General features: G+C 42.3%; 1 protein-coding gene across 1 annotated transcript in view; it reads right to left on the bottom strand.

Moving 5' to 3' along the window:
- Nucleotides 1–1445: 1445 nt before the first annotated feature.
- SH3GL2 (SH3 domain containing GRB2 like 2, endophilin A1) overlaps nucleotides 1446–20919 on the bottom strand; it is a 201994-nt gene continuing 182520 nt past the window's right edge. The window contains exons 4-9 of the mRNA XM_027105926.1: nucleotides 11783–11926; nucleotides 10748–10881; nucleotides 8738–8896; nucleotides 7093–7196; nucleotides 5127–5257; nucleotides 1446–3034 (exon numbers count right to left, since the gene is read on the bottom strand). Coding sequence (XP_026961727.1) covers nucleotides 2835–3034; nucleotides 5127–5257; nucleotides 7093–7196; nucleotides 8738–8896; nucleotides 10748–10881; nucleotides 11783–11926 — 872 coding nt within the window. The 3' untranslated portion in view covers nucleotides 1446–2834. The remainder of the gene's footprint in view (nucleotides 3035–5126; nucleotides 5258–7092; nucleotides 7197–8737; nucleotides 8897–10747; nucleotides 10882–11782; nucleotides 11927–20919) is intronic.

Raw genomic sequence — 20919 nt, 5'->3', positions numbered from 1 at the left:
TAGTTTCTGGTTTACAGCAATTACTCAGTTTATAATATATATATTATATATATATATCACACCTGACTGTGTAACATTAAAGACAACAGAAAGCTTTACTGGTTCAAATATGGTTGAATACATATACGCCTCTTTCTGGACTTACTCTTCCATACGGATCATCTTTTGTCCTATCACTGAATCAACATCACACTTTCTGAATTACTATAGCTCTATGTTTTACATCTAGAGAAAGTCCTCCAACTAAGTTGTTCTTCTTTAAGAAGAAATATCCGTTTGCATTTCACATAACTTTCATAAGGTGCTTGTCAATATTCAAACACACACAAAAAACTTCCTGAGATTTTGGTTGAAATTGCACTAAACCTATAGGTCAATTTGGGTAGAAATGACATATTTACAATGCTCAGTTTTCCAACCCATAAATGTAAATATCTCTTCACTCATTAGGGTCTTCTTTATTTTTTCTCAAACATGTTTCATAATTTTCTATGTAGAGATCTTATATAATTCTTATCAGATTTATGTCTATAGACTTGAATTTTTGATGCCTTTGTAAATGATATACATTTTAATTACTTTTTTCTAATTGACTGTTACTGGTATATAAAAATTTTTTGGATATTGATTATATACTCAGTAATCCTATTAAATTTACTTATTGAGTCTAATAGTTTATCTGTGACTTTTCTGGATTTTCTCCAATCACAATAATGTCATTGGTAATTTCTTCTTTAAATTGGTTTGAAGAATTGATCTATAATACTCTAACTCATAGCTAGCAAAAATATTATTTTCATGTTACAGCAGTTCACATACAGTATATATGTGAACCTAATATATTTGATTAAAACAATTTGTTTCAGATTAGAACATTTGGACTATTGGCCTCGGCATGGAGGAATACAAAGGGCACCCAGTACATAAAGAACATGTTTGTTTTCTCAGGAGCTCAGGAAATACATATTCTGTATGCACTGCTCCCCTCCCCCCCACCTACCTACCCCTCCCCCCATATATACACCAAGAGAAAAAGCGGCCACCTTTTGGCCGGTCTGTATTTCCACGTCTATTCCTTTCTCTTTAAGCATGAAAGAAAACAAAAGACTGATTGAAATGATACATTTTATTTGCTCCTCTGAATATTACACTCTTCTGATTATATCACCATGATGCTATCTCATTTAACTTCTAGAAGACCTCTTCTCTCCACTTTCTTATCTTCTTTTTCAAATCTCCTCCTTCCCTGGGTTACCAGTAAGTTACCGGTGTCCACGCTAAGTCGCTTCTTGATAATGGAACTTCCCTTGCTTACAGAGAAGTAGGTCTGAGGTTGGAACCAGGTCTGCTTTGGTTGTATCAGAAGGCAATGAAGACTAGTCCACCCACTGTCGGACCCAGAGAACTGACACAAAATAAAGGACCAGAGCCTTTGGTTCTGTCTTCAGCAATATTTATTGGAAACAGCGACGCTTCCCGCGGTTAAGAGTTTATACATTAAGCAGTAAGATTTGCCTGTCGCTCCACATGATCCACTACCGCAGGTGGCACATCCAAAGCAGCACATTAAACCTCTGAAAGAATCTGTACAGCTAGATAAATAGAACTCTGGATGCCTAACAGGACTTTAATGACTGATACGAAAAAACCCGCAAGAAACAAATCAATGAAGAAAACCACTCATAAGTTTACACACAGCACTGTACACACAAAATGAAGAGGAGATAGAAGGGACAGAAATAAAAGTCATGACTGAATCGGGAAAGCGCTTTGCATATGCAGCCACACATCTTAAACTGCTAAGCACAAAAATCATCTTTATTTGGTCCTCATTGAGGGCAGAATATGCACACATGATGTTCAAAGAACACAAGGTGAAAGTGGAGTGGGAAGATGGTTACTGTTTCTCGGTCTATGAACTAGCGGGAAAATGGTTTCTAGTGTTTTTCTTCTTGTGTCTCTATACCAAATGTATTCATGAAACATGTAATTCATAAATAAGACTGAAGTGAAGATATTTGTTCCCCTGTCCAGGTACCTTCAGAAATGCCCTGTATGTATACATGGTTTCTGTACAGCAAGAAATTTAAGCTTGGAAACCAGATCTCTTCCCATTTCCTCATAATGGAGAATCTCCTCTTCAGCTCCTCCCTCCATATGCTAACTGCTAACTGTCTTACTTAGAAATAAAATGGGAATCCCCCTCTGGCTTTAATAGCAGGGAGGGAAGAAAACCGGCTGTAACTCAGAAATAGGCATAAGCTGTGGAACAAAGGTGACTGTTCTCAGAGAAGGCTTTGAACCCACACTCAACACTTTTATAGTGACAGCATCAAGGGACTCGCTCGTTCAGACCAGAAGACAATTTGCTGGTGAGGGAGGCTTCCTTTGACAACTCTGTGACCCACATGTTTGGGAGGGGTCAATGTGAAAACGAGAACTTTCTCCTCTATTTAAATGGAGAACCTGAGACCTTGAGATGGCCCCGGGTGGTAGATAACATCTTCGCAGGATGGTTTATCTGTGATGTGGCTGATGGTCATATTCTAAGAAGCCACATCCTCCTGAGAACTGTGTCAACAGCAGTTCTGTGAATTCTGGCTGGTCTCAGATGGTATTTACAAAGCACATGCCATGCCCACCAGGCTAAGAAGATACCATCCATCACCATGACTCTCGTGGGATCACACAAGTCAACGAAACGTACTCAGTGGGGCTTGATGACTTGGACCACTGCAGCCTGCACTTGGGATGTGTTGTAAGCAGCATTACCAAAGCAGTGGTTAAACTTAACTATCTGGGTCAGGAAGAGGTGAGCCAGCCAGCATGACATCCTAATGGGGCAGAGCAACCAGAATCTCCACGTAATTGATGGGGAAGAAGCCTGACTGGCCATGGAGCATCCCCTCATACCAGTTCTCATCAATCTGGTTAGTGAGTGTGATGATATCACCCTCTTTAAAACCCAACTCCCCTTCATTTTCAGGTTCAAAGTCGTACAGAGCTCGGCAGCAGGGCTGATCCATTGGGGCACCTGGGAGTAAGAGCAGGAGAGAAGAACACAGAAAGACAAGGGGAATTTAATGCACGTGTCTACCTCCTGCTGCACCTGCCCAGCTTGCTGTCCCCCTTGGTTCCTCCCTCACTCCTCTTCCCGCTGAAGCTTCCTCTTGCTACTGGTCCCCAGTGTCTGCTGCACGGCACCTTGCCCTCTAGCGGTCTTCAGAAGCTTTCTCATGTTCCTTGAAGCTGTTGAATTGCTGTTTCTATTTCCAGTATGAAAAATTGGCCACATCTATCCTTGTGATACGTACAACACAATTCATCAAGGTTGGCCTTGTTAATGATGCCCAGAGATGGGAGACCCAATGACTTAAGGAGTATTAACGAGATTTAGGTTCAAAATGAAGCGTGGCCAGAATTCTTTCCATGCTAGCACTTTAAGATCTCTGCACATGTGAAATAATAGAGTTTATTACACGGACAAAACTTTACAACTTCAGAATAACAATGCAGTTCTCACTTTTTAAAAATAAAGACCCCTCCCCGCCCAGCCTCTGGAAACCGCTGTAATGTAGTAAAACTAAGACAATATAAAACACTGGGTTCAAGTTCTTACTCTCTGTGACCTTGCCTAAGGCACTTTGCTCTCAGGTTCTTTGTCTAAAATTGGAACTAACAGTAGAGCTTACTTTTCACAGTACTACTCTGACTATTAAATGAGATTATATAAAAATGATATAATTTACACCTTTGCATTATATATTGCATATATAAACATGAGGTGTGCATCAGAGCTACGGCATAGAAAAAATAATATATTCTTCCTTGAGTTAAATATTGAAGGATGGGATCATAGCTTAAAAGGGATCTATGTTAAATGAGCAAATATATTAACACAGCAGGCAAACACATATGTATATCGACGCAGACAAGTGCATACAGCTTCATGCCATCTAGATGGCTCTGAAGGGGAACAATGAATTTTTTTTTTTTTTTTTTTACTTAGAGAAAGAAAATTAATGAGTCTCCAAAAGAAAAGTGAAATATGGGATTGGTTTTTGAGCAGGGGGAAGCAGGTTACCTATAACTTATATGACTAGTCCTTGTAACCAGATAACTTCTAAAAACCACTGCTGTTTATCCGCACACTTGAGGGCTCTGAGCAGCAGAGCTAAGCACAAGGGGCAGAGAACTCCAACTGTCGTCACACACCTCACTTTGTTCCTTCATGGTCTCCTGAGAGCATCTATGTTTCCTACTGTAGAACATCAGGCACTGGGGATGCAGGGAAAACAGGAGAAAGCTGTATATCCTTAAAATCCACATCCAGTATGAGATAGTTCCTGTTCTTCAACCAAGATTACCAAGGTTGAATCTATTTCAAGCACAGGTTTTTATCTGATCTGTGTGTAGGGGGTGGAGAGCGGTGGTACCACCTAAAAGAATACATTACTGGGTATACATCAACATGCCTGATGGAAAAGAAGTTTTAGCTCCCATTGTATCAACCTCTTACCACAGCACGATGAACCGGCTGGAGGGTGGGGAAAGGAGGGAAGTCTAGCAGATGCTGAAACCCAGAATATATTCATCTACAAATATATTCACCCACATGCTACTGTGACTCAGGAAATCCAACTCAGCAAGTTCCTGGAGTGCTTGCTGTCTGTGGGTTATACGTGAGTGTACGTGGGCACGCACTGCCCGGGAGCATGATTCCTCATGCAGGCAGGAATCACGGAGGCAGAATAACAGGAAGAAAAGACGCCATCCCTACAACTAAACTCACATATTAAGGTAATTGTAAGACCACAAAGGAGGGTCAAAATCAAATGTGTTTGTTAGAACAGTTAAGTATGTGCTGATGATGGACAGTGAGAGAAAAAAGGGACTTAACGAAGAAAGTTTTATAGAGGAGAGAGAGTAAAGGAGGGGAAGAGATAATCAATGAGACAAGAAGGAACTCCTTTAAGAGTTTCTACCTGACAAAACCACCCTGTAAGAAATATATTATAGTGGATTCCTTATGCACACAGATTGGACTGCTCCTAGCATTTCTGGAAGAGTGTCAGTGCAGTGTGCCCAGGCCCGGGGAATGGGTTCTGCAGGCCTCCGCTCCTTACCTGCAGGTTTGGGAGTGCTCGTGTGGGAGAGGCCCCCATTGGGCTGAGTGCTGTCCCCAGTTGTAAACTCCAGGCTCATTCGAGGTTTAGGCTGATATTCCCTTCTAGGCTGAGATGAAGCTTGTCTTATTCTGCATTAAAAAGAAAAAGGGGGGTAGAGTATGCAGCCAATTAGGAAGAAAAAGAAAAGCAATACAATCCTGAAAATGCTTAGGTCACCCACCAACCTACCATTGTGGAGTATGGGAAATCTGAAAAGGACCCTTAGTTTTCTTATCTGTGTCTGTCTCCACTTTAGTGCTGTGGTCACACCCGCTGTGGTTATACCCTCACTGCCTTCATCCTTCCTCTCACTTTCTCCCTCATTTACTCAGAGCTCACTTCGCAAGTATGCAGGGTGCTAGGTGCCAGGAACTCAAAGATGAATAAGTCACAGTTCCTACCCTCAAGCAGCTTATGGCCTGGAGGGGAGACAGAACATACACAACTGATTACTGTCAACTGTAGTAAGTGCTGCTACGGAGATAGGACAAAATGCCACAGGAACCCAGGGGTGGAGCTGGGGGTGGTGAGGAGTCTACCTGTCCATGGGGAAGTTGGAGAAGGTTTAAGGAGAAAAGGTAAAAGATAGGTAGGAGTCATTTCTAGATGGACAGCTGTTTCCAGAAGAAAGTTATTTCTTGTAGAGCTTCAGATGGTATGGAGGGAGGAAAGGGGGAAGTACTGTGTGCTCTGGGAACAGCACAGAGGAAGGGGGAGAGAATCCAAGGGAGACAGGAGAGAGGTGGAAAGGTACAGGCAGTAAATGTATTCTGCACACCCGGAAGTATTTTCCACAGCTTCAGGTGTTCACAAAGCAAAGTGAACAGCACATTTGCAAGGGTGGGGGGAGTTTAGGGTATGGCGATTGTAGAATGACAGTGGCTTTGGACATATTTCAGAGGCGAAAAAGAAAAGTGGCCTTCATGCTCAACAGATGTCACAAAGACATATAATATTTCTTTAGTACATGGAAGCGCATGGTTTTAAACCATTCTAGAGGCTTCAGAGTGTTACACATAATTCCACAAGAGTGCACTGAGGAAAGATGAACGATCCAAGCACTAGTCAAGGAAGATACTGAGGAGAGGAAGAGGCTGGCCAGATGGAAACGGGTGAGGTCGTTTCCCGTAACACAGCACCGTAACTGGAGGCTGCCTTATGCACTTATAGCCATATCATCAGCTATGAGAGTCGACTCTGGCCATGAGCTGAGAATAAAAGCTGCTGAGGCCATCCTTTGATGTACATGCATTTAGTTTAACGAACATAACACATATGATATAGCACAGGGCTACCGTGTACAGCTGTGCAGGCTGTGTCCTGCAGCTCCAGGGAGACTCATTCATGAATTAAACCACCCAGCCTGGCTATGAGGCCCATCTGAGGAGGTGGAACAGACATAAGAAAACAGCTCCCTCTGACGGACCTCGTCACCATTCAGAGAAATACAAGGTATGGAACGACACAGGCTTTCCAACAGGTTATGCTTAAACGTGAACCCCTGCTGCACCACTGTGTGACCCTGAGCCCCAGTCTGCTCGTCTGTTAGGTGAGGCTAACAATACTGGGTTTACAGGGCTTTTCTATGATTGATGATGATACACGTTCAGTACCCACACAGAATAGCTGCTCAGCAAATCACATCCATTATCATTAGTAGAGTCCTGGCGCCCCATCTGTGGCATCCAAAATACTCCTTAAGTATTTAGCTCTCATAAACACAAGACTAGATTCAACCGAACAAGGTAAAACAAAGCCCGAGACAACATAAAATCAAAACAAATGGTCCATAAGGTGTCTTTGTAGGATCAGCAGGAATTTTGGTGGAAGGTTTTCTTCGCATGTATTCTAATATCTCCACTTCTTTATACACCATTTCATAGCAAGAAAATGGAAATGGAAAATGCAGGGAGCTGTAAAATACCTTTCTTCCAGTCTGACTGTGACTTGCTGCAGGATCTGGACTGCCTGCTTATGGTACTCCAGCTGCGCCTGGATGAGCGCAGACAGCTGGCTCACCTGTTCGATCTGCAGATCAACAGGGGAATCACACCTTAGTTACCAGGTTACTGTCCTTAACCAGCTGCTAGTGCCCAGTCCACACAACACAGCTACCCCGGACACACGGACCAGTGCTCAGTGATGCCCATGACTGTGTGGTGAGCCAGGCTGACCGATAGATAGTTTTGCAAGTTACAAACTGATTAAGGATAAGAAAGCATCCCTGTGTTTGGAAACTCTAGTGCTATGAGAAGAAACTTTAGTCAGAATCCTCCTGAAGATGACATAACTCTCATCAAACAGTCTCATGCTTAGCTACAACCTTCTGATTAGGATTTGGCTTATTTTATTGATTTCCTATAGGACAAAAGATGCACTGACTAGAACATTCTTTGCTCTCTATAACTTCATGCCAAGTCAGTATTAGTGCTGTTAATAAAAATGTGGGTATTGATTTCTCACATGAAGCACTATGGGACACAGCGTGGTATGATGGAAAATCTTTTGTTCTCTCTGACCCTCATCTGCAATGTAGAAGGGTTGAGTCAAGTGACATCTTGGGTTCATTCCAGCTCTAATATTCTAAGCATCTTTGGTTACTCTTCATGTTGAGTCTTGTGTTGTGATTCAGCTGAATAATGGCCTCTGAGTTAACAGAGGCAATGCTGCCCCATGGGTTTTTGGGTGGGTAGGGTTCTGGGTGAAGGGAAGGAACACAGTGATTCGGGTCACCCTCATCCCCGCGGTGTTCCTCTTCAGTAGTTAGGTGGACACGTTGTTTTACATAAACACACACTCTGACACTGTCTCTGGATAGTGTGAAAGTCTGGATATGTTCAACTTGCCTCCCCTGTCACCAGTCTGGGGTGTGATAAGTACATAAAGGCTCTGTAAATGTCTTGGCAGAAGTTGGTCAGTAACTGATGGGGCCAGAGGTGGGGATGAGCAAGGACAGGAAAGCTGGTTAACAGGTTTTATGACATGAGCGGTCGGAATGTAAGTTCTAAAGCCGTGAATAGTAATTCAGCACTCTGGAAATGTGAAGGCAACTTTTAAACTATCTCCTCTATGTCCCAAATGTAGTATCTATGCTACAATTGTCAATCTCAATTGAAATCATCTTTGGAAAGAAAATGTCGACTTTACTTGAAAATACAGACCATCTTAACCTATGTTGGACACTCACTTCTGAATACATTTTACTTGACTGATAATCTTATTTAATCTGAAGTCAATCTGCCTTACATTTCATATTTCAACAGAGTATTTGCTTAAGCTACTGGACTTCTATAGATCATCAGAAACATTCTTTATCTCCCCACTATTTATAATACTTTAAGATCATTAGCAGACAAAAATCTAGTTAAATCAAACTATAGGAATAGAGAAAAAGCGTCACCATTTCTCAGTCTACTTTACAATTTTAAATAATTTGAAAGAATAACCATCTACTGAAGTTCTCACCACATAGTACAGTCATTAACATTTTTAATTACATAACCCTTTAACACAGTAATCTCGTGCCTCAAAGCCAAAGCTAAATTAAAAACCACAGGAGAGTCACTCACATCCATCTCTAAGAGATTGAACATGCTTGACTCAGCAATTTCTTTAGACTCATCAAATTTCTCCAGAGCCTGACGTAGCTCTTCATCTGGAATCTTGCCTTGTCGTTTCTTCTTGTAATCAAAGTCCAGGCGTCGACCCTCCAACTTCTTTAAATGATGCTGAAAAAGTCAAGGGTGGGAATATACTTTGAAAGGATGTACGGAAAAGGCCTATTTACAGCTCACTTCCCCATCATGCCTATTAGCTTCCAAAATAAGACAGGCTAAGTTCTAAAACATCATGTCACCAGAAAAATAAAGAAACCTGCATCACTGGGGCAAACGCTTCCAAATGCTAAAACATTTATGTTGGGAAACATCTTTAAAAATAATTAATAGCAAGAAAGAAATTGTGGGAAATACCAATACCCTTTACTTCTACCCCTGCTGGGTCAAAGCTAAAGTGGAATATATCCCTCTCCATCCCACGACAGAAGCCAGGAATGTGTGTACACACCCTACACATCTGGAAAGCACAGGTATATGGGGCTCACAAGTCCCCATCTTCAAGGGAAGTGGTATCTCATGGGAAGGCAGAGGAAAAATGCTTTCCTTGAAATGAGTGAGATAGCATGGTGTTCTTCCTTTTCATATCATAGAACATTAGTGCTGGAAAGGATTTATCTTTGAGGTAATCCGGTCTGTTAGAATCACCTAAGATGCTTATTAAGAATATGGATTCTTGATCACCTGAATTAGAATATCCAGGGCTGAGGCCTAGGAATCTATGTCTCAGCACTTACCCTAGTTGACTGATGTATCTTTAGGAGAATCATGGATTAATTTAAGCCTCCCATCTAACAGATGATGACACTTAGTCATCATCTAGACCTAACTTGGAAAGGACCTAACACCATACACTGCGCATCAATCCCTCTTTGCATCACCCCAGATGCACACATTCCTGGTGTGTGGCTGCCTAGCCTTGTCCGACACCTCCACTGACCAAGTAGGAAAGTAGTTTCCGAAAGCTACAAAGTATTTTTGTCCTATGAGCAGCAGTGTTTCACTACTAATGGGTGGGAGAAAATGCTAGACTTTCCTTGATCCTGGGTGTGCAAGGAGTAAAAGGGAAGGAAACGGAAACAGAGTTGGGAGTGGTGAAGAAATGAGAAGGAAGGAGGAAGGATATCCTCGACCTTCCCGCCCACGTTACACCCTGCCTCCAATCCATGCCCTGATCCAGACTAAATGTGTGTATCTTTGGAAGGAATATTCTTTTAGAACATCTGAACTTGCAGTCAGCTGCAGGGTAGAGTCCTGGAGGCAGGGTTACATGTTAGATTTGGAGTGAGTCTGCCACATACTAACTGTGTGACCTTGAGCCGGTGGTAGGGCTGAAGGAGATTTAAGCTAGAATAAGATCAGGGAGACTACACATTGTGGTACTTCATTTCACAGTCAAGGAAATCAAATTTCAGACAAGTGCAACAAATATTTGTTAAAAGAATGAATGAGCGAACATCACACACCCAGTTCTAGGTAAAGCCAGTTGAAGTTTATTATTTGGAATAGCTAAACTCTTCCACATGTTTTAGAAAGAGGACAGTTGGGTTCTCCCTCAATCCTAACAAACATTATGAGAATATGAAAACACATGTTTACAGAGTAACAGAATAATTATGTATTTAAGCTAACAAATTTTCTTTATCATTCTGTGGTTTTCTGGGGGCGATTTCACACAGGGAAAGGATATTACCCTCATGGAGAAAAAAGCTTGAAAAAACTTGAAAATTGAACGTGGATAAGTCAAATGTAATACTCAGGAGTGGCACAGTCATCATAACATTGGGGCTAAAAGTACTGCCTTTCTGGTTTCTCTCGATTTATCGTGCTGGATTGTTTTGCAATTCACATGCTCAGTGCTGACAACATGCACGGTAAGCTTTAAAAAATGTTTCCTAAAGGAGAAGGGCACCTGCATCTGTACAATTCCAACTGCCCACTTCCCAAATAACTAGCTGCAGATACCTGAATTTCCCTCAGATCTTTGTCATGAAGATTCTGAAGGGGGTCAATGAAGTTCTGCTTCACTTCCATGTCCAAAGAGTCCTTCACCTCCGAGAGTTCCCGCATGGCCTCCCCCACCTCACCAAGCGCTGGGCCTGCAAGGGGATAACTAAGCACTTGTACTCGTTAAAGAACAAAGGTGAAGATGAAATGCACTTGCAATAACAGCACCCATCACAGACGAAAAACCTGGGATTACTGTCTGTCTTCTGAAGACAACCAAGACAACAGACAGCATATAATGCCCTCTGGAGATCAGTGTATTTTCCACCTGAGACAGTATATGAAAGTTCACTGAGTACAATAGACTCAATGCCCCCAATGGGTGGTAGAGGGACCCCTTATTATAAAGAACATAAAATTTTGCTTTTCCTTTAAAAAGCAATTTGGAAGCTCTCTACCCTCCTTTGTAAGTGCTTGCTTTCCTTTAGAGGAGACCTCTTTAAGGCCAGTGCATTGAGCAGAAGTAAATACCAGGAACAGAGCACAGGGCTCAATCAGGAAGGACAGTCATTTGCTGCGACCTCACATTGTGAAGGAGTGAAAACAGAAGGTGGTTACTATGGCGGCTGAGGGTCAAAGGAGGGAGGGGTGAAGGAATTCACCAGGGGCAGTTAAATTAGGTACCCTGGATAGAAGAGCAGGGAGCAAAGAGAAAGCTCATGGGGTGGGGTGCTGACTCATGCTGACTGTGACAGTTCCCTCTGTTCCAACACTAGTTACCGCCAGACACGTGCAATGGTAAATGTCCAGGCATCCGGATGTGTCACCCAGCTATTGTAATGATGGGATCTCATTAGGAAAAAAGAAAATACATAAAATTCCTAAGACAAATGATGAAACGGTCTGAAAAGAAATTTGGGGCCCATGTGGACAAGACCTAAAATTGAGAATCAAAATATAAAATGGTTTGGATGATTTCCTACAGAGTTTTCTTAGTGGAACTAAAATCCCACGGACGAATGAAAAATGAAAATGTGAGGAAGCATACGTTACCGAAGTTGCAATCATCTCCAAGCTCTCTTCCAAACTTGAGCATGGCCTCTGCCAGTAGTGCTTCTGCCTGAGGATAGCCTGGCCCTTTCTCCTGGCCACGGATTTTTGACATGGTGTTGATCATGCTGAGTTTAGCTCTGGAAGCTGAAGACAAAGAGATAAGAGACTTTCAAAGCAGGCAACGTGATGTAGGAGGGACAGGGCTGGGTGGGGAGTCAGGCCTTCACCGGTCTCTAAACCAGCTCAGCTACCGAAAATTGCCCCTCCACCAATGTCTTCATCTGCAATATGTGCAGCTTGGTCCACAGATAAACACACACCTGCTCTTTTAATCGCTAAACTCTCCCTTTCTCTCAAAATCTCAAGAGGAATTTAATAGAAAAGGCAAGCTCTTCCAGGTGAAGATGCCATCTTGCCCGTCTTCCTGTGCCTTTTCTTTTTTTATTTTATTTTTTAAACATTTTTATTGGAGTATAATTGCTTTATAATGGTGTGTTAGTTTTTGTTGTATAACAAAGTGAATCAGCTATATATATACATACATCCCCATATCCCCTCCCTCTTGCATCTCCCTCCTGCCCTCCCTATCCCACCCCTCTAGGTGGTCACAAAGCACCGAGCTGATCTCCCTGTGCTATGCTGCTGCTTCCCACTAGCTATCTATTTGACATTTGGTACTGTATATATGTCCATGCCACTCTCTCACTTCGTCCCAGCTTACCCTTCCCCCTCCCCGTGTCCTCAAGTCCATTCTCTACTCCTGTGCCTTTTCTGATACTCTCTTCATTGCTGTGGCCCTTCAGTCCCTCTGTGGATCTGGGTGGCCCACAGAAAGCACTTCAAAAACTACTGGATTATGTGATCTCGAAGTTTTAAGATTCTACCTTTTATTTCAATTCTAGGAGCCTATGGACTGAAGTAGGAAATTAACTGTTAACTCCTGCAGTGTGGGCCTTATGCCATGTTTCACTCACACCATGTATAAAATAGAACTATTTTCAAAATCACCTCTCAACTAAGATTCTAACAGTAAACAGTCCCATGAAGAACAGAAATATTGTGTTCATTAAAAAGACTTAATTACTTTTCTCGCACATAACTGCTTCTGAAAATTAGTTTTGTGCCACAAAGACAGCATTTCAATTTCTTTTTTGCTTTTACTTTTATAAAAGAAGATGCCTAGAAGGCAAATCCAGTTTTCATGGAAGAAACAGCTTTATTAGCACACTGTTAAAGACAATGATTTACTTGATGCTACGATACTACGGCTTCTCAGGTTCATTATCAGAGTTGGGAATGTACATTAACCGAGAATTATGCCCAGGATTCCATCTGTTTAGAAACCCCTGATAGAATCACAGCTAAAGCACACACTTCCAGCACTTAGTGGCTGCCATTTCATCTTGAACATTTCTTTTGAATAGGTTTTTATTTAAACTTTGGGCTTCAAAGGTCGAATCTGCAGACAAAGAGAATTATTATGAGAGGTCACCCTCCCAAGTTTGCCCAGGGATATTATAATGAACAAGACAGCTATGGCCTCTGCCTTTATGAAGTTTATAGTGAACTGAGGGTAGCGTCTATTTTAAAAGCAATTAGAGTGAAGTGTATATACTAAGTGTCATGTGGGGAGATTACAGCAAGTCACGAAAGTACACGGCATCACCCTAGTCTGTAGGAGTGGGCATCGCAAAGAAGGTTTCGGGTGAGAAATATCTTTAAGCTTAGAATCACATAATGAGTAGCAATTAGTCATGCTAACAGATGTAAAGCCTGGCGGTACCTGGAAAAAATGTAAAATTCACATTTTCTTTACTTTGCTTCTCATAGAAAAGTGTATCATACACGTTAAATTTAAAAAATTGAAAATGTCACATGATGACACATTTTTTGGGGGAATGATATAATTAGAGTATATATTCAAAGACTTTTCTACAATAAGCCATATCTGAAATCCAGGAAAGACACAGTCCCTGCCAAGGTGCTCACAGTAGAGTGAGGTGTCAGATACGGTAACAGTGGCAACAAATGTGATAAATGCAATAACAGCTAATACACACAAGGTACCAGGGAAACACAAAGAAGGAGTAACATTAGCACAAATACAACTGAAATAAGCAGACACCAGACAATAAGAGGTACCAAATGAACAGAAGGAAAGAAGATAAATGGAGATCAAAGAAACCGAGGAATGAAAACACACACGGTGGTTAATCCCTTCAAGTCCTGTTTTTACACTCTAAAGATTTATTCCTTTTACGAATTTGGTTACTGATTTGTGATTAGATCTTGGTTCTGCTAAGAGCTGTCTTCCGGTAAGCAATTACCTGAAATAACTGTAACAGTTTAATATACTGTGGCTGATTTTCAAATTTATCATTTTCACTGTTGTTCGATTATGTTGTTCAATTCTTCCATTAATTACTTAGGAACATCTTGAATATGTTCTACATTTTCACGAGAAGGGGGAAGAAAACCATATTCTATTAGCTTATTTCTTCAAATCATCTAAAATACTTATTGATTCATATATTTGAAGAGACCAGCTTTTAAATTTATTCACAGCTATTAACTATTTTTAAGACTCTTGGATTAGTAAAATTTCTGTGTTCTTGAAAAACATCATCAGATGTCTGAATTAACCATTTTTAAGTGTTAACATAATTATTTTTAAATGATTTTTAAAAGCAGTACTTGAAGGAACTTGCCTGGTGGTCCAGTGGTTAAGACTCCACGCTCCCAATGCAGGGGGCCTGGGTTCGATCCCTGGCCAGGGAACTAGATCCTGTGTGCGTGCTGCAACTAAGAGTCCGCATGCCGTAACTAAAAGACCCTACATGCCACAACTAAGACCCGGCACAGCCAAATAAATAAATAAATAAATATATATATATATATTTTTTAAAAAGCAGTACTTGAAGAAACAGAGAGGAAGCCTAGAAAAATACAAATTTAAGACACTAGAATTCCTATAATATGATCTCGGGCTAGATAGCTTCACCAAGTTAGATGTGCCCTTAGGGACCCTTCTCTTCTCTTCTAAAGGGACCTAACTCCTCTCCTTCACATTATCTTTATATTTGCCATAGCTTTAGCCTTTCTTTCAAATTTTTACAATCTCTCTAAGCCCCCATCTTTACTTTCCCACCTTTGCTATTCTAGTTCAACCTGCCCCCACTGGGTTTACTGCAGAAACAGTTTCCTAATAGCAATCTCTCCTCTGGCCCATGAGAGCAGGATACTGGTATGCTGCTCTGCGTATCTCCCAGACAGGATTAGCATAAAGCTGTACACGCATTAGATGTTTAACCTGGACTGCTGAAGGAAAGAATAAACGAATAAATAGACTATCTTAGAAACTAGTAGACGGTCATGGAAGTGGTTTTCATAAGCAGACTCTGTCCATATCCTATGGCTCACGTGACTGACAGCCTTTTGAATCATAAAAGAGAATGGGAACTAGAAAACTTGTTTTTTTTTATGAAGAATAAAAAGTGTAGCAATCTAATAGAGTTCTTTTGCAGAGAGAAGCTACCTGACCTATATTGAAAACAGGGCTTTAGGGCCAGTCCAGACTGTGAACTGTGAGACTTGCCAGCGCACTTCCCCTACTGGTCCCCTACAGCAGCGGTCCCCAACCTTTTTGGAACCAGGGACTGGTTTTGTGGAAGACAATTTTTCCACGGCTCGCCCACTGCTCACCTCCTGCTGATTCCTAACAGGCCGAGGACCTGTACCGGTCCGTGGCCCGGGGGTTGGGGAGCCCTGCCCTAGAGAACTGGCAGTCAGGTTTGAACCCTCTGGGCAGAAGACTGGAAGATTCTTCTCTGGGGAATACAACCGACTCAAGAGAAGAGACCTACAGATATTCACAGCTGGAAGCACCCAATGCAACAACTTCAGGCTGATTATCCTAGAATGAAGCTATAATAGTAAATAAGCACCCTCCCTTGACTCACCTTTACTGTCCTACACCTAAGAGGAAAAGGTTAGCCACTAACATCAGACTTTGAAGAAAGTTTCTAACATGAAAGGCAAAACAAACAAGGAAATTGTAAAAACCAAACAACTCAGGGAAAGAAAAATAACTATCATTAACATTCTTAGGTGTCTAAGATACTTTATCAATGAAATAAAAAAGAAACAGAGAACTCTTAGAAATTAAAATATAATTTAACTTTAAATATGAATTTCAATAAAACATAAAATTTAAAAAAATCAATAGAAGCACAGATGATGAGGTTGAGGCAAATCCCCCCAAAAGTAGAACAAAAAACCAGAGATTAAAAAAATCAGAAAGAAAACATAAAATCAGGATCAGTCCAGGAGGTCTAGCAGCTGAATAATAGAAGCTCCGAAAAGAAAGAACACAGAAATAGAAGGGGAAGAAATTCTTTGTAAAAGTTCAAGAAATCTCTGAACTAACAAACGTGTTCCCAGATTGAAAGGGTCGATCGAATGCCCAGGACAATGGATAAAAGGATCTTACCAAGGACTATTAACATGAAATTTCATAACACTGGAGACAAAAAGACAGTCCTAAAACCTTTCAGAGAGGAAAAAATAGGCTACACACAAAGTATCAAGTATTAGAAGGTCACTGAACATGAGAAAACCATGAACAACATGAGAAATTTCCTCAAAAAACAATGAAGCAATGACTCCAACATTTTTGGAGGAAATAATCTATAATCCTAAATTCAAATTATCAATGAAGTATAAAAGTAACATATGACATTTTCAAATACACAAGGAAGATTTTAATTTGTCTTCCCAAGGTCAATGGAAGAGGCATTCTACCAAAACAAAGGTGTCAGTTGAGAAAAGGGACAGGTTAAGAGATCCAGAAAAAGGGATCCAGTGTAAGAAAAGAGGTAAAAATGATGATAAAGGGAGATCCCAAGATGGTCCTTGTGCATCAGGCATTGAGCACCAACTGTAGCTGACACTATACATAACCAGGTGCATGCAGCTCAGGGAGCCATGAGCTAAAGGGAACTATAGGCTCCCCATGATCCCCACTGGAATCAGGTTATAGTTGTCCACTACTGTACCTGGCTTTATAATGCACCCTTCATTGGCCTCCTCCCCTTTCCTAATCTCCTAACAGGATTTCCTGGAATCATCTTCTAAATCAACCACTTGTGCTTACACCCATGCACATGGTTTACTTCTGGGGGGACCCAAACTAAGACAGTAACCAATCTAGAATGCAGCATCAGATACATATCTGAAAGATGATGGACACCTGGCACGTTTCAATGTATTGACAGGAAATTCATATCTGTGGCAGAGGGTTAGGGAAAGAATCAGTGAAAGGTACACAAAAAGTTAAGAAACTGAAAGTTAAAACAATTATTAACTCCAGGAAAAACAAAAAGGTTGTATAAGAAAAGAAATATAACCATATTATTCTGTATGTCTCAGATCTGTACAAGTTTTACAAGGGTGTAAAATGTAAATACTGAATACTGATCCAACATAAATTATGCTATAAACATACTGGGAAAATGAGAGAGGGGAAAGACGTGTTGCTTCTGGGAAACGGAAATGGAGGAAGTAACTCCAGGAGGACTGCTGTTTTTTGTAAAAAGCTTTAAAAAAATATTTTATTTTTTTATAATATGAGCATATATTACTTCCATTAGGAAGTACTAAATGTAACATATTCCCCACTTCTTTTTCCATCAGTAGACCTAATTTAGTGGCTGAACTGCATAAACTACTCACAGTATCTTCACAGTCTGGGCACTGCTCTAACCTCAAGGGTGTTTCCACCAAAAAGTTCTGCTGAAAAGTATGTTCAGTGGTATACAAAGAATTGCCTAGGAAGAGAAAAGTTCATAAGGATTAACAGGTGAAATGCCATCAAGGAAAAAACCATCAGAGGCAAGGTCTCGATGAGTCCACATCTAGGTGATTTCTGGAAGGAAAGGTATCTGGTGAACTGAAACAGCAGGAAGTAAAATTAGGATGACCAAGAAAGCTAATTTATTCCCCCAAAGGGCTTCCATTGTTTTGTCTTCTGTTAAAAAGGGGAGGGGGAACAGTTTCTTTTTTGTCCTCAAAAATTTATCCTATCTATTCAGGGAGAGAAACAGGGGCAGTCAAAGCTCAATCCGTATCAGCTCTGGACTCTAAAGCATAATCTGTACCATCCCTTGAAGAGCTTTCTAATTCTGGGCACAGCCAAAGGGAAGTCAAAGCTCTGCGGAGAGTAAAACAGAAGCTCTCCTTGCACTGCCAAATGGTGTTATTTTCCTCTGACCTAAAAGTGGTGTCCCTGTGAGTCACTGCTCAGTCTCTCCTAAGCAACTAGCATGGTAACTAACTGGGAATGTTGAAAACCCAGTATTTCTGCTAAATCTTAGTGTTAAAAAATATATATATATATTTCTTAATCCAAATGATCAAACAGGAAAACAGACCATTAGGTCTTGTCTGTCATGGAAAACAGCATAGGGCATTACAATAAACATTAGCTTTGGTTCATACAAACACAGGTCAAAATCCAGGCTCCAAATCTTGCTAGCTGTGTATCCCTGAAAAGTCATTTAATTCTGAAAGTTATTATCAGGATTCAGTGATAAACAGCAAGAAGAGCAACTAGCACAGACACACACCATAGGCATAGGAGACAGGGGAAAGCACTCCTTTCTACCCTCCATGTTCTCTTTCTAGAAATGTGTGTGAAGTGTTCCACTGTCAACTTGGTTGTATGGGAAACTACATTTCCCAGAACCCTCCCCTGCATGTTTCCAAGCTAGAATTGGTCCAAAGCGAGGCTGTGCACATTTGGGAGGCGAAGGTGAAGCAGCAGCCACACACTCGGAAGGCTGAGGTGAACACAGGTTCCAGTTTGTCCTCGATTTCATACTCTGTGCCCAGCTCTTCTTGAATGCTGATTCTGCTGACCAAGAGTGCCCCCAGGCCCACCACAGAGCTTCTGCTGCACACAGAGGTGGTAACCTTAAAGAGACAACAGTCTTCCGCAGCCTTCCATGTCAGCTGCCCTGTGCAGTGCTGCTCCAGCAGCTGGGCCTGCCTACCTGCCAGATTCCTGTAAGTTTGTTTACCTGGGTCAGGGCTGGTCAGTGAACTTTCTCTGATCCTTAACTCTACTTTTTTGGCCTTTATTTACCCAGATCTTCCTACAACTGTACAAGCTCTAGTTCCTTTAATAAATCTCTTAGTCCACAGTATCCACCATGTCTTTGCTTCCCTTACTGAACTCTGACTGACACAGTGGCTGATGGTCCAATATCTAAACTGATAAAAATTTATGATGGGAGAGGGGGAAGATGGCGGAAGAGTAAGACGTGGAGATCACCTTCCTCCCCACAGATACATCAGAAATACATCTACACGTGGAACAACTCCTACAGAACACCTAACGCTGGCAGAATACCTCAGACCTCCCAAAAGGCAAGAAACCCCCCACGTACCTGGGTAGGGCAAAAGAAAAACGAATAAACAGACAAATAATAGCGACAGGACCTGCACCAGTGGGAGGGAGCTGTGAAGGAGGAAAGGTTTCCACACACTAGGAAGCCCCTTCGCAGGCGGAGACTGCGGGCGGCAGAGGGGAGAGCTTCGAAGCCACGGAGGAGAGCACAGCCACAGGAGTGCGGAGGGCAAAGTGGAGAGGTTCCCGCACAGAGGATCAGTGCCGACCGTCACTCACCAGCCCGGGAGGCTTGTCTGCTCATCCGCCGGGGCGGGCGGGGCTGGGAGACGAGGCTCGGGCTTCGGTACGGGCGCCGGGAGAGGACTGGCAGCGTGAACACAGCCTGAAGGGGTTAGTGCGCCACGGCTAGCCGGGAGGGAGTCCGGGAAAAAGTGTGGACGGGTAGGAGAGTCAAGAGACTTTTTCTTCCCTCTATGTTTCCTGGTGCGCGAGGAGAGGGGATTAAGAGCGCTGCTTAAAGGAGCTCCAGAGACGGGCGCGAGCAGCGGCTAACAGCGCGGACCCCAGAGACGGACATGAGACGCTAAGGCCGCTGCTGCCGCCGCCAAGAAGCCTGTGTACGAGCACAGGTCACTCTCCACACCTCCCGTCCGGGGAGCTGCGCAGCCCGCCACTGCCAGGGTCCCGGGATCCAGGGTCAACTTCCCCGGGAGAACGCATGGCACGCCTCAGGCTGGTGCAACGTCACGTCGGCCTCTGCTGCCGCAGGTTCGCCTCGCACTCTGTGCCCCTCCCTCCCCCCTGAGTGATCCAGAGCCCCCGAATCAGTGGCTCCTTTAACCCCGTCCTGTCTGAAAGAAGAACAGACGCCCTCCGGCGACCTACATGCAGAGGCGGGGCCAAATCCAAAGATGAGCCACTGGGAGCTGTGAGAACAAAGAAGAGAAAGGGAACTCTCTCCCAGCAGCCTCAGGAGCAACGGATTAAAGCTCCACAATCAACTTGATATACTCTGCATCTGTGGAATACCTGAATAGACAACGAGTCATCCCAAATTGAGGAGGTGGACTTTGAGAGCAAGATTTATTATTTTTTCACCTTTTCCTCTTTTTGTGAGTGTGTATGTGTATGCTTCTGTGTGAGATTTTGTCTGTATAGCTTTGCTTTCACCATTTGTCCTAGGGTTCTTATCCATCCGTTTTCTTGTTTGTTTTTCTATTAAAAATTTTTCTTTCTTAATAATAATTTTTTTATTTTAATAACTTTATTTTATTTTATTTCTTTCTTTTCTTTCTTTCCTTCTTTCTTTCTTTATTTCTTTTCCTCCCTCCCTCCCTCCCTCCCTTCCTTCCTTTCTACTATTTCTCCCTTTTATTCTGAGCCATGTGGCTGAAAGGCTCTTGGTGCTGCAGCCAGGAGTCAGTGCTGTGCCTCTGAGATGAGAGAGCCAACTTCAGGACACTGGTCCACAAGAGACCTCCCAGCTCCACGGAATATCAAACGGCAAAAATCTCCCAATGATCTCCATCTCAACACCAACACCCAGCTTCACTCAACGACCAGCAAGCTACAGTGCTGGACACCCTATGCCAAACAATTAGCAAGACAGGAACACAACCCCACCAATTAGGAGAGAGGCTGCCTAAAATCATAAGTCCACAGACACCCCAAAACACACCACCAGATGTGGACCTGCCCACCAGAAAGACAAGATCCAGCCTCAGCCACC

This window comes from Aethalodelphis obliquidens, unplaced genomic scaffold (assembly GCF_003676395.1).
Source record: "Aethalodelphis obliquidens isolate GAN/ISIS:26980383/991018 unplaced genomic scaffold, ASM367639v1 scaffold7, whole genome shotgun sequence".
NCBI classification, from domain to species: domain Eukaryota; kingdom Metazoa; phylum Chordata; class Mammalia; order Artiodactyla; family Delphinidae; genus Aethalodelphis; species Aethalodelphis obliquidens.
Note: the sequence above shows the minus strand (reverse complement) of the source record. Positions and strands in the feature narration are given on the sequence as shown.